Raw genomic sequence first — 20,387 nt, forward strand, 5'->3', positions numbered from 1 at the left:
CTCCCAATGTAACTGTATGACATGAATTAGTAAAAGATGGGGAACAGTATTACGCTAGTCCCCACTGTGGATGCTGTTTCCCTAACATTTTAGCATATTTTGGAACATCAGTCTATATGAACAACTATCAAAATGAGACCTCAAGCCACCTACTATTTTTCATATGGGTAAAACAGGAAACAGAAACCTATTTGTGTGTGCCCATTAAACTATTTATGCCAGGCACGCTCCGACATATTCCAGGCTACAGTTAAAATGGTGATGATTGCATTACATTATGGTGGTATCTACTAGGCTTGCTAAAGACAATTTTTTCTCACATTACCATCTTCTCATAGAAGACACCAAGCATGACACTGTGGTACACAGAGTGGCAGCTCATCACTATAATGCTTGTGACATTTATATATATATAATGTTAAGACTGATGCTTGTTTTAACATTAAACAGATATTTATAATTCCATCTTGATGTTCACATGGACACTTTTCACAAACTGAAGCACATCATCAAGTCCAAATGCCCAGCAATGTTGACAGATGGCATCATTCTGTTGCAGGGTTATGCCTTCCCACATGTTGCCAAGGTTGTTTCGACTACACTGCATAAGTTTCACTAGGAAGCCCTTATATATCCTCTATACAGTCCCGACTCTCCCCATAAACTTTCCATATTTTTGAGCCCTGAAGAAAGACATTCATGGCCATTGATTTGCTTCGGATTGAGAAGTGTATGCATGGTACAATTATCATTCCATAGGTAACTGCAAAAATTTTTCCATGAAGGCACTGACCATCTTGTCTCACAGTGGGACAAATGTATTAATAGTTATCACAGTTACTTTTGAAATAATAAACAGTTTACTTTTTCTTTTCCATCTGTCTCATTTCCATTTGACTGCCCCTTATATGCATATAGTTCAACAGGGATTGGAATCAGCATAATAAACTTTCTGTCCAGTAAGTTATTCACATCTGCAAAAAATTGCAATTTGAGTTCTGCTCACATTTTTATTACGACAAACAGCATACTGCTATGTGAAATGCATGTGGAGGATTGTCTTGCAAAGCAGGGAAGTCAAATCTTGATCAAATTGGCATGAGAGATTTACATGGATTGCAACACTCATTAAGGCAAATGACTGGATGATTCCCTATCTATGCCTCAAAACACAACATGTAAATAGTCAACACATGGAAACATGTAGAACAGAGATGTGGAAGTGGGTACGATGGCTTAAATGAATATGGTAAGATCCCACGTGCAGAGATAAGCACTTTAATGATCAGTTGGCATTGTTATTCATAAACACACAGTCACTCCAATTCAAAAGCTCACAACAGACTGAAGGTCTGGTGCAAACCTCTAAGTTTGCAGTCCAAAGATAGGTCACTCGACCAATTGCATGCCGCTGCAGAGGTAATGATTCACTGATATGTGGAATACGCGGCGTTCTTCCATGTATATTAATATACTGTTTGATGATGACTGTTGCTAGATGTATAACTATATTTTGAATATATTGTGAGATGGAAACATAACATAAGATACAAAACAACATCCATAATATCCTCCCACAAATTTTGTAATGTGGTTCTATACTTGGCTATAAAATCCCTTCGTAGTCAACCAACAAATATAAGACAACATGAGTTAGATAAGTGGAGTGTCAGCAGAAAGTGAGCTGAGAACTGTCTAATCCTGCTACCTTATCAGAACCATAGTGCAACAGCACATCATGTAAGGAGAGAGTCCTTTCTCTCATATTCAGTAAATTTCAGCATACACATTTTGCTGTAAAATAGCATTGAGTTGTAAGATAGTTTGGTTGTGTCTAACAGATCTTAAAATCAATGACATTATTGAAGTTTGTAAGTTAAATTTTTTGCTGGCCATGACTGAAGCAGTATTTTAAAGTTCAAAATATCAGAAACATAAACACTTATTGAGAAGCTGTGAGTAAAAAGTATGGCGCTGACAGAAATAGGTCCTGTCATTCATCAAAAAGGTAACATAGTGACCATACTCCCTGAAAACATAACTTAAAAGTGTAGCTGTTCAGTAAATACATTATTTGTAGGAAATTTATGGAATTAGAAGGCTTAGCTACATGGTCTGCAACATTAGCTATTATAGCGAAGGGAACGTGAGGTTTGGCCTGATATTCTGAATAGGGGAGTGTTAACATACTAAGAAGTAACAGAAATCAATGTATTACAGTACAGACTGAGCTCAAACAACAAATAGTATGAGGGTAATCCCAAAAGTAAGGTCTCCTATTTTTTTTATAAGTACACATCTCTGTTTGTGTGGCAGTTGGTCACACTGTTATGAAGAGTGCTTCACGTGATGTGTGTAAACATGCGCACGCCATGCTGAGGTGCTCAGTCTTGGCTTGGCAGCTGTTGAAAATGGAGCTCCCATTGGATGTTACTGCCAAGTGCAAATTGTGTGCAGTTATTTGGTTTTTGAAAACAAAGGGCACTGTGCCGATTGAAATCCATCGCCAATTGATGGAAGTGTATGGTGATCGTGCAGCAATTTCAAAAATTTTCGTAAGTGATGTAGTGAGTTTGCAGCTGGTCGGACCAAAGTTCATGATGAACAAAGGAGCGGGAGACCATCAGTTTCAAAGGGAACAGTGTTGGAGCTTGAGCAAAGCATGCATGAAGATCGGTGGATCACCCTGGATGATCTCTGCACGTTGGTTCCTGAGGTTTCCTGAAGCACTACTCACAGAATTTTAACGGAAACATTGAACTACCAGAAAGGTGTGCGCAAGATGGGTGCCATGCATGCTGACTGGGGACCACATGTGGCACAAGTTGATGCTTCCCGCGCATTTCTTCACCACTTTCTGGACTCAATTGTCACAGGTGACGAAACCTGGGCATATCACTTTACACCTGAGACCAAATGACAATGGTGCCAGTGGCGGCAGCCTTCTTCGCCAAAGCTGTGGAGCTGGTGGTGAGCTGGTATGACATGGGCATACAAAAACTGCCACAGTGTCTACAAAAATGCATTGACAGAAATGTTGATTATGTCGAAAAAAGCTAAATATTAAAGCTGTAAACTGATGTAAACCATTGTAGAAATAAACAGTTCTATGTACATATAAAAAATAGGAGACCTTATTTTTGGGATTACCCTCATAATTTAAAAAAGTGTGTCATTACATTAGGCCATCTGTCATTTGAACAAGATAGGTGTCAGTGAAATTGGAAACAATGTAATTGATTGTAGATGTAGAACACTTTTTTTTTTTTTTTAACTATTTAAACAACTTTGTGATTCTTCTGTATTTTATAGGCAATTCGAAGTGCACTCCATGGCTTTTTTCTTCCACAAATTAAAGTGTCTGAGCTGTACATGGTGGATGTTAATGCACTTGTATCAGAATTTCAGTCGCTTGTAAGAAAAAGATTACCACCAGTGCAAGTGGTTTCTCAGGAAAACATGAAACTAAAGATTACTCAAGATCCCCAGTATCGCCGATTGAAGTCTAATGTGGATATGGAATTAGCCCTTCAGTTATATAATGTATATAGGTAAGTCATTTACTAAAATGTAATTATTTATGTGTTCCTTAATTTTTCAGGCTCTATGGCAAAATGGAACAAATACCTATGTAATTTACAGAATGCTGAAGAAATTTTAATATAAGAAAATAACATAGAAACAAAATATTTGTGATAATATACACAAATAAGTAACATAGAACAACAAAAAACTTGAACTACTCCATTAACAATTGCAGAGAATAAAAAGAAGCCTTTCAAAATAGGATGCAAAACTTAAGGTTTATCGTGCAGTTTTTTTCTCCTTGTGCAGGGGAATAATGAACCACTTTCTGGACACTGATCAAGCAAGTGTTTTTGAGGAACAAATAATTGTTCTGTCATGTCTTCACCGAGTGAATTCTGCAGTTGCTTTTCAAGTCTATATTATCATTAACCACAAGGCCTATGAGGGAGTATATAACAGTGGAATTTATATTCTGAAGCCTTACCCCCCACCCACCCCAAATTCTCCAAACAATCTCAGTTTCCTTCCTGAAGGATAATAATTTAGTAAATTAGTGGTTCCAGTGTCTAGGTTTGCTATTTTCTACTTTAAGTCTTCCTGTCAGCTGTGTTAGGAATACCACTTCCTGAGGCTAAGTACTGGCCATTCTTTCAGAATCCTTGCACTAGTAACAGAGATGATATTCTTCTTCACTTTTCAGTATTGCCTACAGTAAAACTCTGAAACTGCCATGTGATTCTCTGTCATTCTTTGATACAGCTACCTTTTCCTCCTGCATGATGTTGCTGCATGCCATACATTGTCTGCTGTATTGCAATGGTTATGCAATCAGTCTAAAAATAAGAGTGCATACAAAACACCCATACAACCCAGCCTAGAATATTGCTCAAGTATGTGGGATGCGTATTGTATAGGACTAACAGCACATATTGAATGTTTACAAAGAAGGGCAACACAAATGGTCACAGGTTTGTTTGACTCTCAGAAGAGCATCACGGAGATGTTGAAAAATGTGAACTGGTGGACACACAGACTCCAAGTTTCTTACAGAAGTCTACTTGCAAAGTTGTGAGAATACGAGGAATTTAGGAATATACTACAACCCTCTTCATACCTCACCCATAAGGACCGTGAAGAAAATATTAGATTTAATGCAGTGCACGCAGAGGCATTCAAGCAACTGTTCTTCATGTGCTCCATAAGCAAATTGAATGAGAAGAAGCCCTGACATGTGCTACAATGTGAAGTGCCCTTTGCCACACACTCCAAAATGATATGTGGAGTATTCATGGAGAGGTAGATGTATGTGTTGATGTAGAGGTAGTGCAACTTACAGGGCACTGGTTGAATCATACCTTCGCATTTATTTATGATTTAATATAATGATTTTTCAAAGGTTCCATATTTTTTTAAATATTGTAATATGCTAGAAGATTTCATGTATGTGTAAATAGGAACATTCTGTTGAGACAGACTGTTCACATCCACCTTGACTAATGTGTGTGTCTGTGTGATGTGTTAGTTCTTGTTGATGACATTGCTCTCATAATGGTGTCACTGGGTACCACAGATATGAATATTGCTATTGCTCCAATAAGGCCTCTCAAAGGCTGTCACCTTTGTTGACAAGAATGAGTAGAATGCTTACAAACAGTACATACTGCCTACCACATGCTTTGTCAAGGTACCAATGGACACAAAACTATCAAAAAATTATATGAACATCAGGCATGCAGCATTGTTTTTCGGAAATGCTGGCCAGTATCTGACAAAATGGCTAAAGCTGTTTGACTGTGTCACTAAATCCAACAAGTGGGATGATATGATATGTGTTGACAATGTCTACTTTTATTGTGATTGTGCAGTTCAATGTGAGGTCTGAGAGCACTGAGAAAAATTGAAGAACTGGGAAATATTTCAAACAGAAATTACAAAAACATGTGATTACAACCAGTGGCAGGTGTACATACTGAAGAGCAGAAATAATTGGACCTAATACCAAAGGAGACTACACCATCAAAAATGACTGGTACTGTGTCACATAGTGAATCCAAATATGTTAGAAGCCAATAAGTTTCACAGCAAATGAAAGGCGTGGCAGAGGAAGTCTATAATGCACTTCTTTTGAATGATCTCATTACTACAGAGGACTTAATCGAGTGTTACCAGAACATTGAGGAAATACACCAGAAAAGTGCAGACTGAAAAACATTCAACAGACTTCTGAATGTTGCATTGATGATAATAATGGAAGACTATCAGGACCCCACATTTGCTGGCTCCACAGGAAAGCTTATATTTGGAGAACAGAGGACAATATAACAGTATGTCACTATTCTGGACACCTTGCCATGTAGAACACTGTTTTAAAGAAGGAGGAAGAAGAAGAAGAAGAAATAGAAAAAGAAGAATGTTTGATGACTATTACATGAAAAGACATAAAGCATTTATGCAATCCTGTGCGTGCCAGACAGCTACAGCTGATATGTGAGATTATATAATCACTGCACTCTAGATGAAGTTGGTCCCAAATGCTCTCCAGTTGTTTGCTATCATCATACAGTGTCAGCTGCTCACCCACTTGCTGTAATCAGGAAATTTAAATTAAGTGAGGCTGATACAGAAGAAAGTCCTCCTTGGATGACATTTGACATGATATAAGGAAATCTCATGATCTTCATTAATGACTACCAATCTGTATAGGCATTAGTCGAATCTGGGCTGTCATTTTCTGTGATATCAAATGCTAATCTCTTCCAGCTGAAGAGGACTATGTTCTGAAGTTCAAAGACCACTGTTCTCAATGTTGCAGATGAAAGATACGTTCAACAAATAAGAACCTTTGTTGTGTGACTCAGTATCAGTGTGAGAACACAACCCTTCAAATGAGTATTTTTACCAGAATACAGCCATAATCTTATCCTTGGAGGGGCTTTTTGCCTGCATCACAAGAAGTCATAGGCTATGTAAGATAGGAGTTCCAGATTAACTAAGTTATTGAAACAAATCCATGTGACAATGGTTGCTCTGGGCGAATATCTGTTATTGAAGACACACTTATACCATCATCATAAATGAGATAAGTGCTGATCAGCAATGTGGACACTCAGCTAAACTGTGAAGTCCTAGTTGATTGAAAAAAGTGCTAAGCATCACAAAATAAATCTGGAGTGCAATGACAATCAAAACCCTTACAAGTGGACAATGAGAGCCTGGGATCACCAGTTGCCATGAACAGCTGATCCGTACTGGTACATACATAGGGACTATTTAACCAGTCCAGGAATGTCAGATCAGTGCCATTGACAGATAATCATGCTGTGCTAGAATTGACAACTATGAACTGGGGAAATCTACTACAGAATGACCAATAGGTCCCAGGTTTACCATGGAATAATGTCGATAGGTGTTGGCCATGCTGAATGAATTTTTGGGTGTATTCAGGTCCATTGTGGAAATGAGGTAAAGCAGACAAGCCAGTGTGAAGCACTGTATGAATGATGGGGATCAACATCAGTCAGCACTCATATAATGTTTCTCCAGCTGAACAACGGATAATACAGAATGAAGAGGGGGAACTTGCTGCAAGATGTTCAGCCACCAGATTGTCTCCTGTGACCTTTGCGAAGAAGGAAAACGAGCACATGGCATTTTTCATCAGTTAATGGTGGCTGAAAAAATAATGATATATATCTATTGCCACAAATTAATAAGACCTTGGACATCTGCATTAAGTGAACCATATCTCCCCTATGATTATGTAGACTGACCCCACTGGCAGATTGAGGTTGAAAAAGCTGACTGAGAAGCAGTTTCTTTCATAAAACTTGATGAGTTCTGGCAGATGGAGGTTGAAAAATCAGACTGAGAAATGACTGCTTTCATAACATATGATGAGTTTGTAGTTATGCTGCTTGGTATGTGCAATACTCCAGCCACCTGTGAACAAGTGACAGATGACCTGCTTTTGACATCTTAAATAAACAATGTGTTTTTGCTCCATGGATGACACTATTGTCTTACCAGAAAACATTTCAGATCACCTAATCTGCTGAACAACTGTGCTGATGTGTGTCCATGATGATGATGGTGGTGGTGGTGGTGGTGGTGGTGGTGGTTGGTTTGTGGGTGGCTCAAATGCGAGGTTATCAGTGCCCATAAAAATTCCCAATCTTTACTCAGTCCAGTCTTGCCACTTTCATGAATGATTATGAAATGATGAGGACAACACAGACACCCAGTCTCCGGGCGGAGAAAATCCCCAACCTGGCCGGGAATCGAACCCAGGACTCCATGATCCAGAGGCAGCAATGCTAGCCACTAGACGATGAACTGCAGACATGTCCATGGTGCAAGTCTTTATATGAATCCAAGGAAGTGCCTCTTTGTCACCCAAGAAATGAAAATCTTGTAGCATCTAGTTAACAGAAAAAAAGAGTCTGCCCTGAAAGCAGTAGGTGGATCGAAACAAAATGTCCAGACACTAAGTGACCAAAATGGTACTGAAACAGAGGATGACAGACTAAAGGCCGAAATACTAAATGTCTTTTTCCAAAGCTGTTTCACAGAGGAAGATTGCACTGTAGTTCCTTCTCTAGATTGTCGTACAGATGACGAAATGGTAGATATCAAAACAGACGACAGAGGGATAGAGAAATAATTAAAATCGTTCAGAAGAGGAAAGGCCGCTAGACCTGATGGGATACCAGTTCGATTTTACACAGAGTACGTGAAGCACTTGCCCCCTTTCTTGCAGCGGTGTACCGTAGGTCTCTAGAAGAGCTTAGCATTCCAAAGGATTGGAAAAGGGCACAGGTCATCCCCGTTTTCAAGAGGGGACGTCGAACAGATGTGCAGAACTATAGACCTATATCTCTAACGTTGATCAGTTTTAGAATTTTGGAACACGTATTATGTTCGAGAAAAATGACTTTTCTGGAGACTAGAAATCTACTCTGTAGGAATCACCATGGGTTTTGAAAAAGACGGTCGTGTGAAACCCAACTCGCGCTATTCGTCCACGAGACTCAGAGGGCCGTAGACACGGGTTCCCCGGTAGATGCCGTGTTTCTTGACTTCTGCAAGGCGTTTGATACAGTTCCCCACAGTCGTTTAATGAACAAAGTAAGAGCATATGGACTATCAGACCAATTGTGTGATTGGATTGAAGAGTTCCTAGATAACTGAATGCAGCATGTCATTCTCAATGGAGGGAAGTCTTCCAAAGTAAGAGTGATTTCAGGTGTGCCGCAGGGGAGTGTCGTAGGACCGTTGCTATTCACAATATACATAAATGACTTTGTGGATGACATTGGAAGTTCACTGAGGCTTTCTGTGGATGATGCTGTGGTATATCGAGAGGTTGTAACAATGGAAAATTGTACTGAAATGCAGGAGGATCTGCAGCGAATTGACTCATGGTGCAGAGAATGGCAATTGAATCTCAATGTAGACAAGTGTAATGTGCTGCGAATACATAGAAAGATAGATCCCTTATCATTTAGCTACAAAATAGCAGGTCAGCAACTGGAAGCAGTTAATTCCATAAATTATCTGGGAGTACGCATTAGGAGTGATTTAAAATGGAATGATCATATAAAGATAATCGTTGGTAAAGCAGATGCCAGACTGAGATTCATTGGAAGAAAACCTAAGGAAATGCAATCCAAAAACAAAGGAAGTAGGTTACAGTATGCTTGTTTGCCCACTGCTCTGAACCAGATAGGGTTGATAGAAGAGATAGAGAATATCCTATGGAGAGCAGCGCGCTTCATTACAGGATCATTTAGTAATCGCGAAAGCGTTACGGAGATGATAGATAAACTCCGGTGGAAGACTCTGCAGGAGAGATGCTCAGTAGCTCGGAACGGGCTTTTGTTGAAGTTTCGAGAACATACCTTCACGGAAGAGTCAAGCAGTATATTGCTGCCTCCTACATATATCTCACGAAGAGACCATGAGGATAAAATCAGAGAGATTAGAGCCCACACAGAAGCATACCGACAATCCTTCTTTCCACGAACAATATGAGACTGGAATAGAAGGGAGAACCGATAGAGGTACTCAAGGTACCCTCCGCCACACACCGTCAGGTGGCTTGCGGAGTATGAATGTAGATGTAAATGTAGATGTAGATGTAGATTCAGAGAATGTAAAAGCCATGACATGTTTTACAACTTACTGAAGCATTCATGATGTGATAGACTTACTTGAAATGTACTTTTATGACAGATGCTTCATAAATGAATCATATGCATGCATAAATCTGCAGAGTACTCTCCAAGTCCAAGAAGAATTATTCTGCAACTAAGAAAGAGTGCCTTACAGTTTTTGGACAATCAGTTAGTTATGACCTAGTTTAAATGGTGCTCCATTCACTGTTGTGACTAACCACCTTTCTTTATGCTGACTGTTGAGCCTGAGGGCTCCATCTGGATAATTGGAAAAATTGGTACTGATGGTCCAGGAATGCCATATCACTGGTAATATACAAAAATAGATGCAAATGAAAGTATGTTCACTTCCTATTGTGGAATACATTGCAGTGTACCCCAGTGAAAGGTTATCTATTGTTAGTACTGAAATAGTTTACTTCAGTATTAAAATTTGTGTAAGAATTATAGTGTTAACATTTTCTTTTGATTAAAGTTATAAAAAAACACATTTCACATTGTTATACTTTGTAAACTTTTAATATTCACCTCTCTCTCTGTCTCTCTCTCTCTCTCTCTCTGTCTGTCTGTGTGTGTGTGTGTGTGTGTGTGTGTGTGTGTGTGTGTAAAATATTTTTATGAGCCTCGAATTTCTTTTGTATTTTATTGCTTTCAAGGAGTGATTGTTTTGATGAAGAGACAAGGATACGTAGGTGCACAGAGGATTTCAAAATGTGTCTGGATAAATTAAATAATGCCATTCACCTGGAAGTGGAGGCACATCTCCAGGCTGCAGTGAATAATACCATTGCCAGTATCCGGTACTTCAGAGTAGACAAGAATGGACCACGAATAAAACAAGTCTCTCTCAAGAATCCATTAGTTCCAAGGTGACTGAATTATACAAATATTTATTTTCTATAAACTGAATGCATTTGCTCTGCAGGCATTCGTGAAGTATATGTGCTGTGATGTACTGTACACATTACCTGAGATGACACTGAAAATAGAAATTGTTGTCTTTGTATTAGTACAATTACATGATCTTATTATTTCTACAGACTTTATCCCATATACATGGACTTGTAGTTCATGAATTTTCTTTAAAACTTTATGACAGAGTCATCATTTTCTTATGTTAACTGTTGTTACTACTGTTTCAACTATGAGATGATCAAGGGTTAAGGATACAGAGTACTTTTCCGGCTCAATATTATGTAAAAATCAATACCTATTTCCTTTAGGCACTGTTTATAATGTATATGTTTTACAGATTTTTTTGTTGATATCAGATAATGCAACACACTTTTTAAACAAATTAGAAGTATTTTGAATATTTTTGAACCTGCTTAGGGTTATTAGAAAATTACACAGAAATTTATGCATTTTTTTTTTCCAAAATGCTTCCTCAAATTGAGGTACCATTTAATCCAATGTTATACTTTTGAAGGAGACCAAATTTTTGCCAGATATGCTTGACATGATGGCTGAGGTACTAGTCCTATTTAATTCCACCAATTGTGTATATTACAAGGATAAAAAGTATCACATCTTAAATTTTAATTTTTACAAGTTTTTTCCTCATAAAAATGTTGTTTTTATATAATTTAGTTGATTCTGCAATAAAGCTTGGGTCTACTACATAAGTATGGACTATTGCAAGTTACAGAAAAAAATTAGAGCAATGGTTTATAAACTTTAGGAAATATTTGTACCTGAATTCTGAAAAATGCAACTTGCAGGGAATTGCAAATGAAGATATGAGTCGAATTAAGCTGTGCCTCAGAACATTCCTGAAGCATAGTCTTCATCCTGCAGCATTTCTTCATCTTCAAGCATCCTCTTGGCATTCCTTTTAGCTCTTCTTGCTTATTTGGTAACTTGAAGAGTGAATCTTTTACCTTCATGCACCTGTTGTCTGTCACATGCAAGCAATTGATTTTCCATATTAGAGCCACATTTTGTGCCTAAATTTCTCAGGACTTCCAACCTTCCTACCACTCCATCATTGAAACATATCCTTGCATCCTGTACACCAGCTTTTAATGTATTTAGTCCTACAAAAATATTCTTCGGTAATCTTTCCCACATGCAATGGTCAAAACTTTCATTTGTGTTCTGAGTGCTCCCATGAAGATATTTACTAAGCAAAACAGGGTCACTCAGGTCTCTAAAATTTGGTTTTATGTCCTTCATAACAGGCTCAGGAAGAGAATGCTTATGATGGTACATTTGACCACTTTCTTTTGCTTTTTGGTAACCACACCAAGAATCTGCTCCTTAAAGGCAAAGTCCGTGAACAGGGTGGTCATCTGTGAACAACTTATGAAAGTAGGTGGCCCATACAGCTTTTCTCATTGCTGTAACACCATTCAGAGGTTCAATTCATCTAATGGCCAGTCCATAATAAGTCTGAATGAGGTGTATTTCAGTTTCTGTCAGCCTCGGCCAGACAGAGATTGTCAGATAGCAACTTTCCTTTCATTTCTCTTCATAGCTTCCTCAATCAACCACCCATTCTCTTTTGCACATGTCCACAACACTCCAATTTTGTTACCAATGTGTCACCATAAACAATGAACTCATTAATTTTATTGAAAGCTTTAGAGTCCCCATTGCCTAGGTACTTCGTATATCTAACATTATAAATGGGCACCGACCTCTGAAATATTTTTAGAACTCCATCACCCTCCGTACCTCCACTGTAACCATCATAATTCTTAGAACACTGATGTTCAATATTTCCTTCAGTGTTACCATGGCAGGTGTGGAAGTACTTAGATAAGCACTCAACGTCGACAACTTTTCCATTCTCCAGAGACGTAGCACTTACAACACCATTCAAGGCACAATGTCCTCAATATTGCCATGTCCCAATGTCCCTGGTTCCACTAGTATTTACAGTTTCGTCTACTGCACATTTCATAGATATTTTAAACACAACCGTCAAGGCACCTGAAAGTATTTTTATGTACTTGCTGAACCTACTGGGAGGAGGAGGAAGAAGATCCATCAAACCACAAAATGTTTGAACAGACTTTTTTCCTTTTCCTATTACATACATTGCATGCACTAGCTTCAAATTCACATCATATGAATTATGCACAATGTTTGAAGTAATTTTCAAGGTAGATTTATTGTAGGGTCTACAAAGAACATATAATTTTGACGCTAAACCCTTCCTGCTACTTTGTTGTTCAGTTATTTCCAGACAGCCTACACCATAACATTGTTTACATTTCACTACTTCCTTTATCATAGAAGATAAGATGCCCACATAAACAACAGAAAATCCACTACAAAAAGCGTCATTGTTAACACTAAAATTTGAATCACCTGGAGGCGTGCCATATGGGAGTTTCTTCCCTGAAAAACTGATACGTTGGTTACTTTCAACAGTGTGGCTTGAATTGTTTGTGAACTGGTTACCATGGAATTTACTTTTATTGAACTTTTTGATGCGAGGCATAGTTTGTATTTATTGCACACAGAAAGATATATACTTCCACAAATATATGTAGCACTTTGGCATGTGAACAAACAGCTTCATTGAAACAAAAGTAAATACTAGGAAAGATAATCATTTACAGACACTAGAAACATGCACTATTACCAACATATACAGTGTATCACATGTATAATTGCTGGAAACAGAAAGTTCACAGTTCTTTTCAAAATAATACTGGTTTCTATAACAGAAATAAAGGGGGCATGGCAGGATACATGACTGTAACTTTAAAATTTGGTATATATAGGTCATTTTTCCTTTGAAACCCTATGATGTATACATCAATGTAATCAGGAAAGACTATAAAATTTAATAAAGTCATAAATTTTTTAAATTTTTCCACCAATTATAAGTATCCTGTCCTTAAGTTTGACATCCTAATTTCATTTAAGCTTGAGCATTTGTAACATTATCTAGTTCATATATGTTTGCATGGTAGATAATTATATTATATTGTTATAACTGACAAAACTCAGTGGATGCTTTTCTCTTTTTGTTAGATATTTTACTGATTATGGAGCAGCTAACAGCTTAAAAGAATTTGAGGATATTATGTACTCAGCTGATGCATGCTATATTATGGCCCATAATGGATGGGTTATGAATGATGATCCACTTCGCAATTTTGCTTCACCAGAAAATAATGTGTATTTGAGAAGAGAACTCATTGCTTGGGGTGACAGTGTTAAATTAAGGTAAAGTCATCACATTAATTTATTTTAATTGAGTATACAATAGCATGCTTCTAATACATTTTGAATAAAATGAAGAAAATGACTTCATTACCTACAGTTTGCTTGCTGATACAAAAATTTCCCTGTCTGCAACATTTATATTATTTTGCATTGAAAAGTCAGTGACATATAGACTACACCACTTTTGTTTGTTTACCAAAAGTAGAACAAGGTGTGGTAGGTACCATACAAGGAACAATGTTCACATGTGGTCAAGGAACACATCTAATTACTAACTATGTGATTACAAAGAAACACACAAAATAGTCTTGAAATTTGTAAGTTCTGAACAGTGTCACTTGCTGGCATGGTTGGTGCTGAAAGAGGTGTGGCACAGCAGGGAAGGTAGATGCTGAGCAAGGTGGCGGTCTCATCCCTGTGTTTCACCAGGATGATGATATTCCTCCGCATAGCAGCAGTAGAGATGGTGTGACACAAGTGTTTCTCAAAACTTCATGCTATGCATCATCACATGGCATTCTGTAGTGGTGCAGGCACACATCAGGAACCAATGTTAATGCCGCAAAGAAAAGATAGAGACTGGTCAATACTAGGTTAGTGGAAGTCTCACTATGGACCAAGCTGTTGTTATCTACCTGTAGCCAATGACCGTAGTATGCAGGTATTCAGACTCGTGGCAGGATCGACAGCTAGGGACAGAAGTAACACATGAAGGAAGAAAACTGCTGCCTTAGCAGAGGGCCATTGTGAGCTAAGGATGTACAGAATTGCTAAGACAGCTGTGTGGTGAAAGGCCACCACAATTCGAAAACTGATTTATGCTATAAACAAAGAAAAGTTACTGGTTGCAGTTTTCTGTATTTATATACCATCCAATATCTTTGACATCCTTCTAATGCTATGCCTTAGAACATATTCTGAGCTCAAACATAAAGAGGTACCTTGAACAGAATAAAGTCTTGCATGTCAACCTACATGGGTCCTGCAAACATTGGCCATGCAAAACCCAACTTGAGTTTTTCTCACATGACATTCTGAAAGCCAAGGAGCGAGGCAGTATGTTAAATGCAATATTTCTTGAGTCTGAAAAGCATTTTACCTAGTACCACACCAATTCTTACTAACAAAAGTATGATTATAGTGTGTTTTGAATGATAGTGGTGACTGGATCGAGAATTTCTTGGCAGAGAGGACACAATATGTAATCTTGGATGGAGAATCATTGACAGATGTAGAAGTAACTTCATAGGTGCCCCAGGGTAGTGTTTTGGGATCCATGCTGTTCATTTTGCATAATACTGACCCAGCTGGCAATATTTTTAGTTTTTAACCCTCAACATGCTGCAGGAAAAATTGATTAGCTACTGCAATTTGTAATGCTACTGAAGTTGCAATTAGAAATTTTCTTTATTTGTGGTTACTAGTTTTGGACATGACATCCATTATCAAACTATCACCTTCATCATAAGTATTCAAACATAATACGACCAGTACATTTGCAAACACTCACAATTAACAGTCATGAGTTACATGTTCAAAATCATCTACAACATATTGCCAGTGCTTTTTGTCACATGACATGTACTGCTGATAGCATGTTTTAGGTGATTTTGTACTTGTTACTCATGATTGTCAGTTGTGGCTATTTCCAAATTTACTGGTTGTATTGTGTTTCAGTACTTAAAAGGAAGATGATGGTTGGTAATATATGATGTGTCCAAAACTAGTCACAGCAAATAAAGGATATTTCTCATTGCAACTTCGTCAGTATTACAGATTGTAGTTTTCATATTTACCCTAACCTCAGACTTTGTGAAGATGATACAGTTATTTGTACTGAAGTACTGTCATATAAATACTGTGCAAATATTCAGTCAGATCTTGATAAGATTTCTAAGTGATGGGTCTCAAGTTGAGAGTGCACAGAGCAAATGAATGGGTGTTTACATGAAACAGTCATTACATTCAAGCTTTGTGACACTGCCACATGCTAGTTCAATTAGGCTTACCTAGTTATTTGGATTCTTTGGTAGGAACTGTACTTTCCTAGCTACTCATGACAATTCTACAAACCCACATGGTGCACCTTTAGACATCCAACCATCTTAGTTCTGAAGACCCAGCCTGTTAAAACTACATTGTAGAATTGGTGTTTGCGTGAAAAAAAATTATGCCAAGGAAAGTAACAGGGCACAGCTTTCAACTAATTATGTCATTCCTGTAAAAAATATGGCAGCAGGGAATGTTCTGTATGCAGAAGGTCTAGAAAAATGGTGGGAACTTAAAAATTTATAAAGTAGCAGTGCAAGGAAGCTCTTCACCTGGAGATGGCTACTTCCAGTTAAGTAAGCAACTTGAAGACATGTAAGAGATGTGGAGGATATTCAATTAAAATTGATTTAAAGAACACCCAGAACTATAACAAAAGTGTTATTGAATGTCGATACTCAATGGATTTAATGACAGTAAACTTGTGTCAGGTAATGATGCAATGAGGAAAGTATCAAATATAGTGATGGAGATCAGTACAAGGTAACCTTTAGTTCACTAGTCCTGTCAAAATAAAATAAGTTTGGATTCATTAATCATAAACTGAGGTTGTTTGTTCAAAATAAAACAAGCTGTTTTAAATACCAGAACCATGTCCCTATTGCTCCAACTTATAAGGGCAAGGTACACTATGTTCCTTTCCAGCTGTTTGAACAGCTTTGTCAGGAAAACTATCAGTGTTTAGAGTGTCAACAACAAAGAGTGCAGCTGTGCTTTTTTGATGTGCTACTGTACTTTTATCAGGCTTGTGAAACTTCCCATGGAAATAAACAAAACCAGTACTGCACATTATACCACTTGCATCTTTTTTTAATTGAATTTGACTGACTGGAAAACTTTCTTGGTCTATGGATAAAGGCAGGATTGATTCTTTCTTCAGAGAATGGACAGTACATTGAGTGGTTAGTGAATGTGGTGTTCTCTTCACTCCCTAGTGGGGGAAAAAACTGTAGCACTTGGATGACAACTATCATGAATCCTAGTACTGAGGAAGGTCATGCTTTTGCTATGTAGACAGCAGCTTGTAGGCATACTTTTACACCTTGAACAGGCTGAAGAATCTACTTGGTTGCACATCATCCTCAAACACGTCCACATAGGGGGCTCCTGCAGACATCTACCAAGTTGTATATGGTACTTCTTTTTACAATAATTATTTAAATAAGTCACTGAAGTCTTGTGATAATCCTTGAACCGAGGGATTGATGTCACGCAAGAATTTATTTCAAAGACACTGTTTTATATAACACACTGCTGATGGAAAATGCAACATCCTCAAAGACAAGGACACTTTATTTACAAGTGATGTGATAGGTAGTTCACCATAGTAGGAATACATGATAACAAACTCAGACTGAATGAAATACACGTCACAGTAAAGGGTGCCCAAACAGATGCATCAGTGCCTAGAGTACCCCATTTGGTGACAATGCAGTTGCGTATTCTCACATGAAAATGATCATCCTGCAATAGGTTGTCGCAAACATCTTCCACCTTTAATTGCAATTTGGCAATGGTTCTTGCATGCTCTGGAAAGCAAGTAAGTTCTCACTTCATGTCCAGTATGTGTTTAGTTGACAAGAGATCTGGTGAATCACTGACCATGGCTGTTGTCACACACCACGAAGATCACATTCCGTTGCAGCAGCCATATGTGGATTTGTATTGTCCTACAGAAAAAGTACATCACTTTCCTGTCAAAGAAATGGAAGTAACATGGATACAACAACATGTGAAATGCGGTGGTCACTGGTTACTCCTCTCTGCAGAAGCACCAAATGTGACCACAAGTTGTAACTGATGATCCCCCACACCATGAAGTGTAGGACAGGATGTGTGTCATGGACGAATGCACTCCAGAATAGGGCACTCACCAAGCCTATGCAATCATTCACATACAGACAAAACCTGCTGTCATCACAGAAGACAGAAGAGTGCCATTCCACTCTTCAACTGACTCTTTCAAGACACCAGAAAGACTGTGCTTGGCTGTATCATGATGTCAGTGGTAGCCTAGTCAAAGGCACACATGCTGGAAGCAGCACACATTTTCTCTCCCGCATGGCCACTGATGCAGCTACAATGCATTTTGTAAATTTAGTTAAATATCTTTATAGCTACTTTCCTTTGTGCTTTCCTTTAATTTTAATCCACTTATCATCATTACCAGTAGTTGATCACTTCTCACAGCACATCCCAGGTGAATTAAAACAACTATGAAGCCATTGTGATATTGTCTCCTGCCATTTTCTAGTTATATTTTCTCTGTGGTTGATGGTTAAAAAAGTACTGGTGATGTAAATTTAATTTCTGTGGGGAGATTCCACGCCCTTGTCTTGACGTTCACTACCTCATGCCAGGCCCATTTTTTAAACTAGTTTTTCATACTTTCCAAAAACAACATATTCTTTGTCCTTGCCTTTTCTCACTACTGCCCGCATCTCGTGGTCGTGCGGTAGCGTTCTCGCTTCCCACGCCCGGGTTCCCGGGTTCGATTCCCGGCGGGGTCAGGGATTTTCTCTGCCTCGTGATGGCTGGGTGTTGTGTGCTGTCCTTAGGTTAGTTAGGTTTAGGTAGTTCTAAGTTCTAGGGGACTTATGACCACAGCAGTTGAGTCCCATAGTGCTCAGAGCCATTCTCACTACTCATAAGTGCAGCACCATATATGCCACTGATGGGCATTATCTTCACTAACGCTGAGATCCTTCATATCAGTTCATATATTCATCATATTTGAGATCTTCCTCCCCTTCTCCTCTTTGTAACTATGGGAAAGTACTTTTTCATGTCATGGCCATCAGGCAAGTATTTTTGTTGTGTGTTATTATCTCAACCTGGATCCTGAGAGCTTTGCAGATGACTTCATAACTACCTCTCATGAATATATTGTGCACTTTCTCTCTCAATATTACTGCTTCCACCCATCTTGAAATGAACATTTCTGTTTTTGAAACTTCTGCTTGTGAGTCACTTTTGATGCCCAGGCTATCACTGCCATAAAATAGCACTCTTCTCACATCTGTTTTATAAATTTTGCCCTTGGTTTTTTTGAGAATTTGCATCACTCAGAATCTCTTGCAGAAAACAACATAAAATTTAAAGAAATTAATGTTCTTGAAAATTAATCACTAGTTCTCTGCAAATGGGCTGTATTGCACAAGAACTGACCACATCATTAGAAGTAATTCATGAGAGTAAATCACGAAATGAAACAAAATATTCTAAATTTTTAAATGTTTATTTTGATAAGAACTTTAACTGGAAGTCACATATCTGAGCTTTGCAGCTGCTGCTTTACAGATAGTATCAGATTTTGTAAAGCTAGTGCCACTCACATTCAAAATTTTATTGAAAAATATGAGATTATTTTGAATAGCGAATTTGGTGATTTGTAATATGTAGTCATATTTTCTATATTTTAATGTCTTGTATGACATACTAGTTTACTTCACAATAAATTCCTAATTATTTTCAGATATGGTGAACGACCTGAGGACTGCCCATTCTTGTGGCAGCGAATGCAAGAATATGTGGAACAGACTGCTCGTGTATTTGATGGGATACGGTTGGACAACTGTCATTCAACTCCAATACCAGTTGCAGAAGTAAGAGGCTTTAGGGAAAAAGTCTAAATAATTCAAGCAGTTTGATATAGTTTTACATAAATTAATCAACGTATATAATTGTAGTCAAAAACAACAAATGCAGTAAAATGAAACAGCCAATAGTTCCTCAACTCTTAAAAAAAATTAATGTTCTGATGAAATGCCACAGGTTGTGTAACAGTTTATTTACTTGACTGGTTTTGCTCATCAGACCAGAGCAAGGTTTAAAGCACCACTCAGCACCATCATTAATACAAAATAGTGAGAGTTTCATCTAATGCCACTTATCCCACTTTGTGTTGACAAAGGTGCCAAACGGTGCTTTAAACCTTTGCATTGCCATGAGGGCAATGAATATCTGAGGATGTCTGTGTCTGATGGGAGAAACTAGTCAAGTAAATCAAATAATATGCTGTCTGTGGTGGTTTATTTGTACGCTAATTATGACTGTCACTGTGTCTCTAGCAGGCGATTCTTTCATTTGCTCATAAAGAAACGTTGGTTAATATGAAAACTGAAGAAAATATAACTTCAATTCTGTATAAATATCTGTGACAACTTCCAACATAATGTGAGGAGGAGTTTGCATGTAAAATGTCCTCATTTCAATCCCACAAATTATTTCATGATGGATTTCCTACAGTAAGTTCTTTGCCCATTTGTTTCCTCAGATTCTCATAAAATTGTGTAATTTGACAATCACCTGCATTTTTGACCAAAAAAAAAAAGGAATGTGTCTGAAGAATATAGATGGGAACTCTTTTTTAAGCCAACAGTTCATTCATGATTAGATGGCTTATATTATTATGATTACACAGATTTGGCAGGAATCATCAGATGTAACAGTTAT

The 20,387-nt window shown here is 37.9% G+C and overlaps 1 protein-coding gene across 4 annotated transcripts in view; it reads left to right on the forward strand.

Annotated features, from left to right (window-relative positions):
* Window positions 1-20,387, forward strand: part of LOC126185023 (glycogen debranching enzyme) — a 192,078-nt gene that overhangs the window by 96,210 nt on the left and 75,481 nt on the right. For all 4 annotated transcript variants that reach the window (XM_049927749.1, XM_049927752.1, XM_049927748.1 and 1 more), the window contains exons 7-10: window positions 3,313-3,551; window positions 10,358-10,570; window positions 13,689-13,883; window positions 19,408-19,537. In XM_049927749.1, the coding sequence (XP_049783706.1) occupies window positions 3,313-3,551; window positions 10,358-10,570; window positions 13,689-13,883; window positions 19,408-19,537 (777 nt within the window). The remainder of the gene's footprint in view (window positions 1-3,312; window positions 3,552-10,357; window positions 10,571-13,688; window positions 13,884-19,407; window positions 19,538-20,387) is intronic.

The sequence above is a fragment of the Schistocerca cancellata genome, chromosome 4 (assembly GCF_023864275.1).
Source record: "Schistocerca cancellata isolate TAMUIC-IGC-003103 chromosome 4, iqSchCanc2.1, whole genome shotgun sequence".
NCBI lineage: Eukaryota > Metazoa > Arthropoda > Insecta > Orthoptera > Acrididae > Schistocerca > Schistocerca cancellata.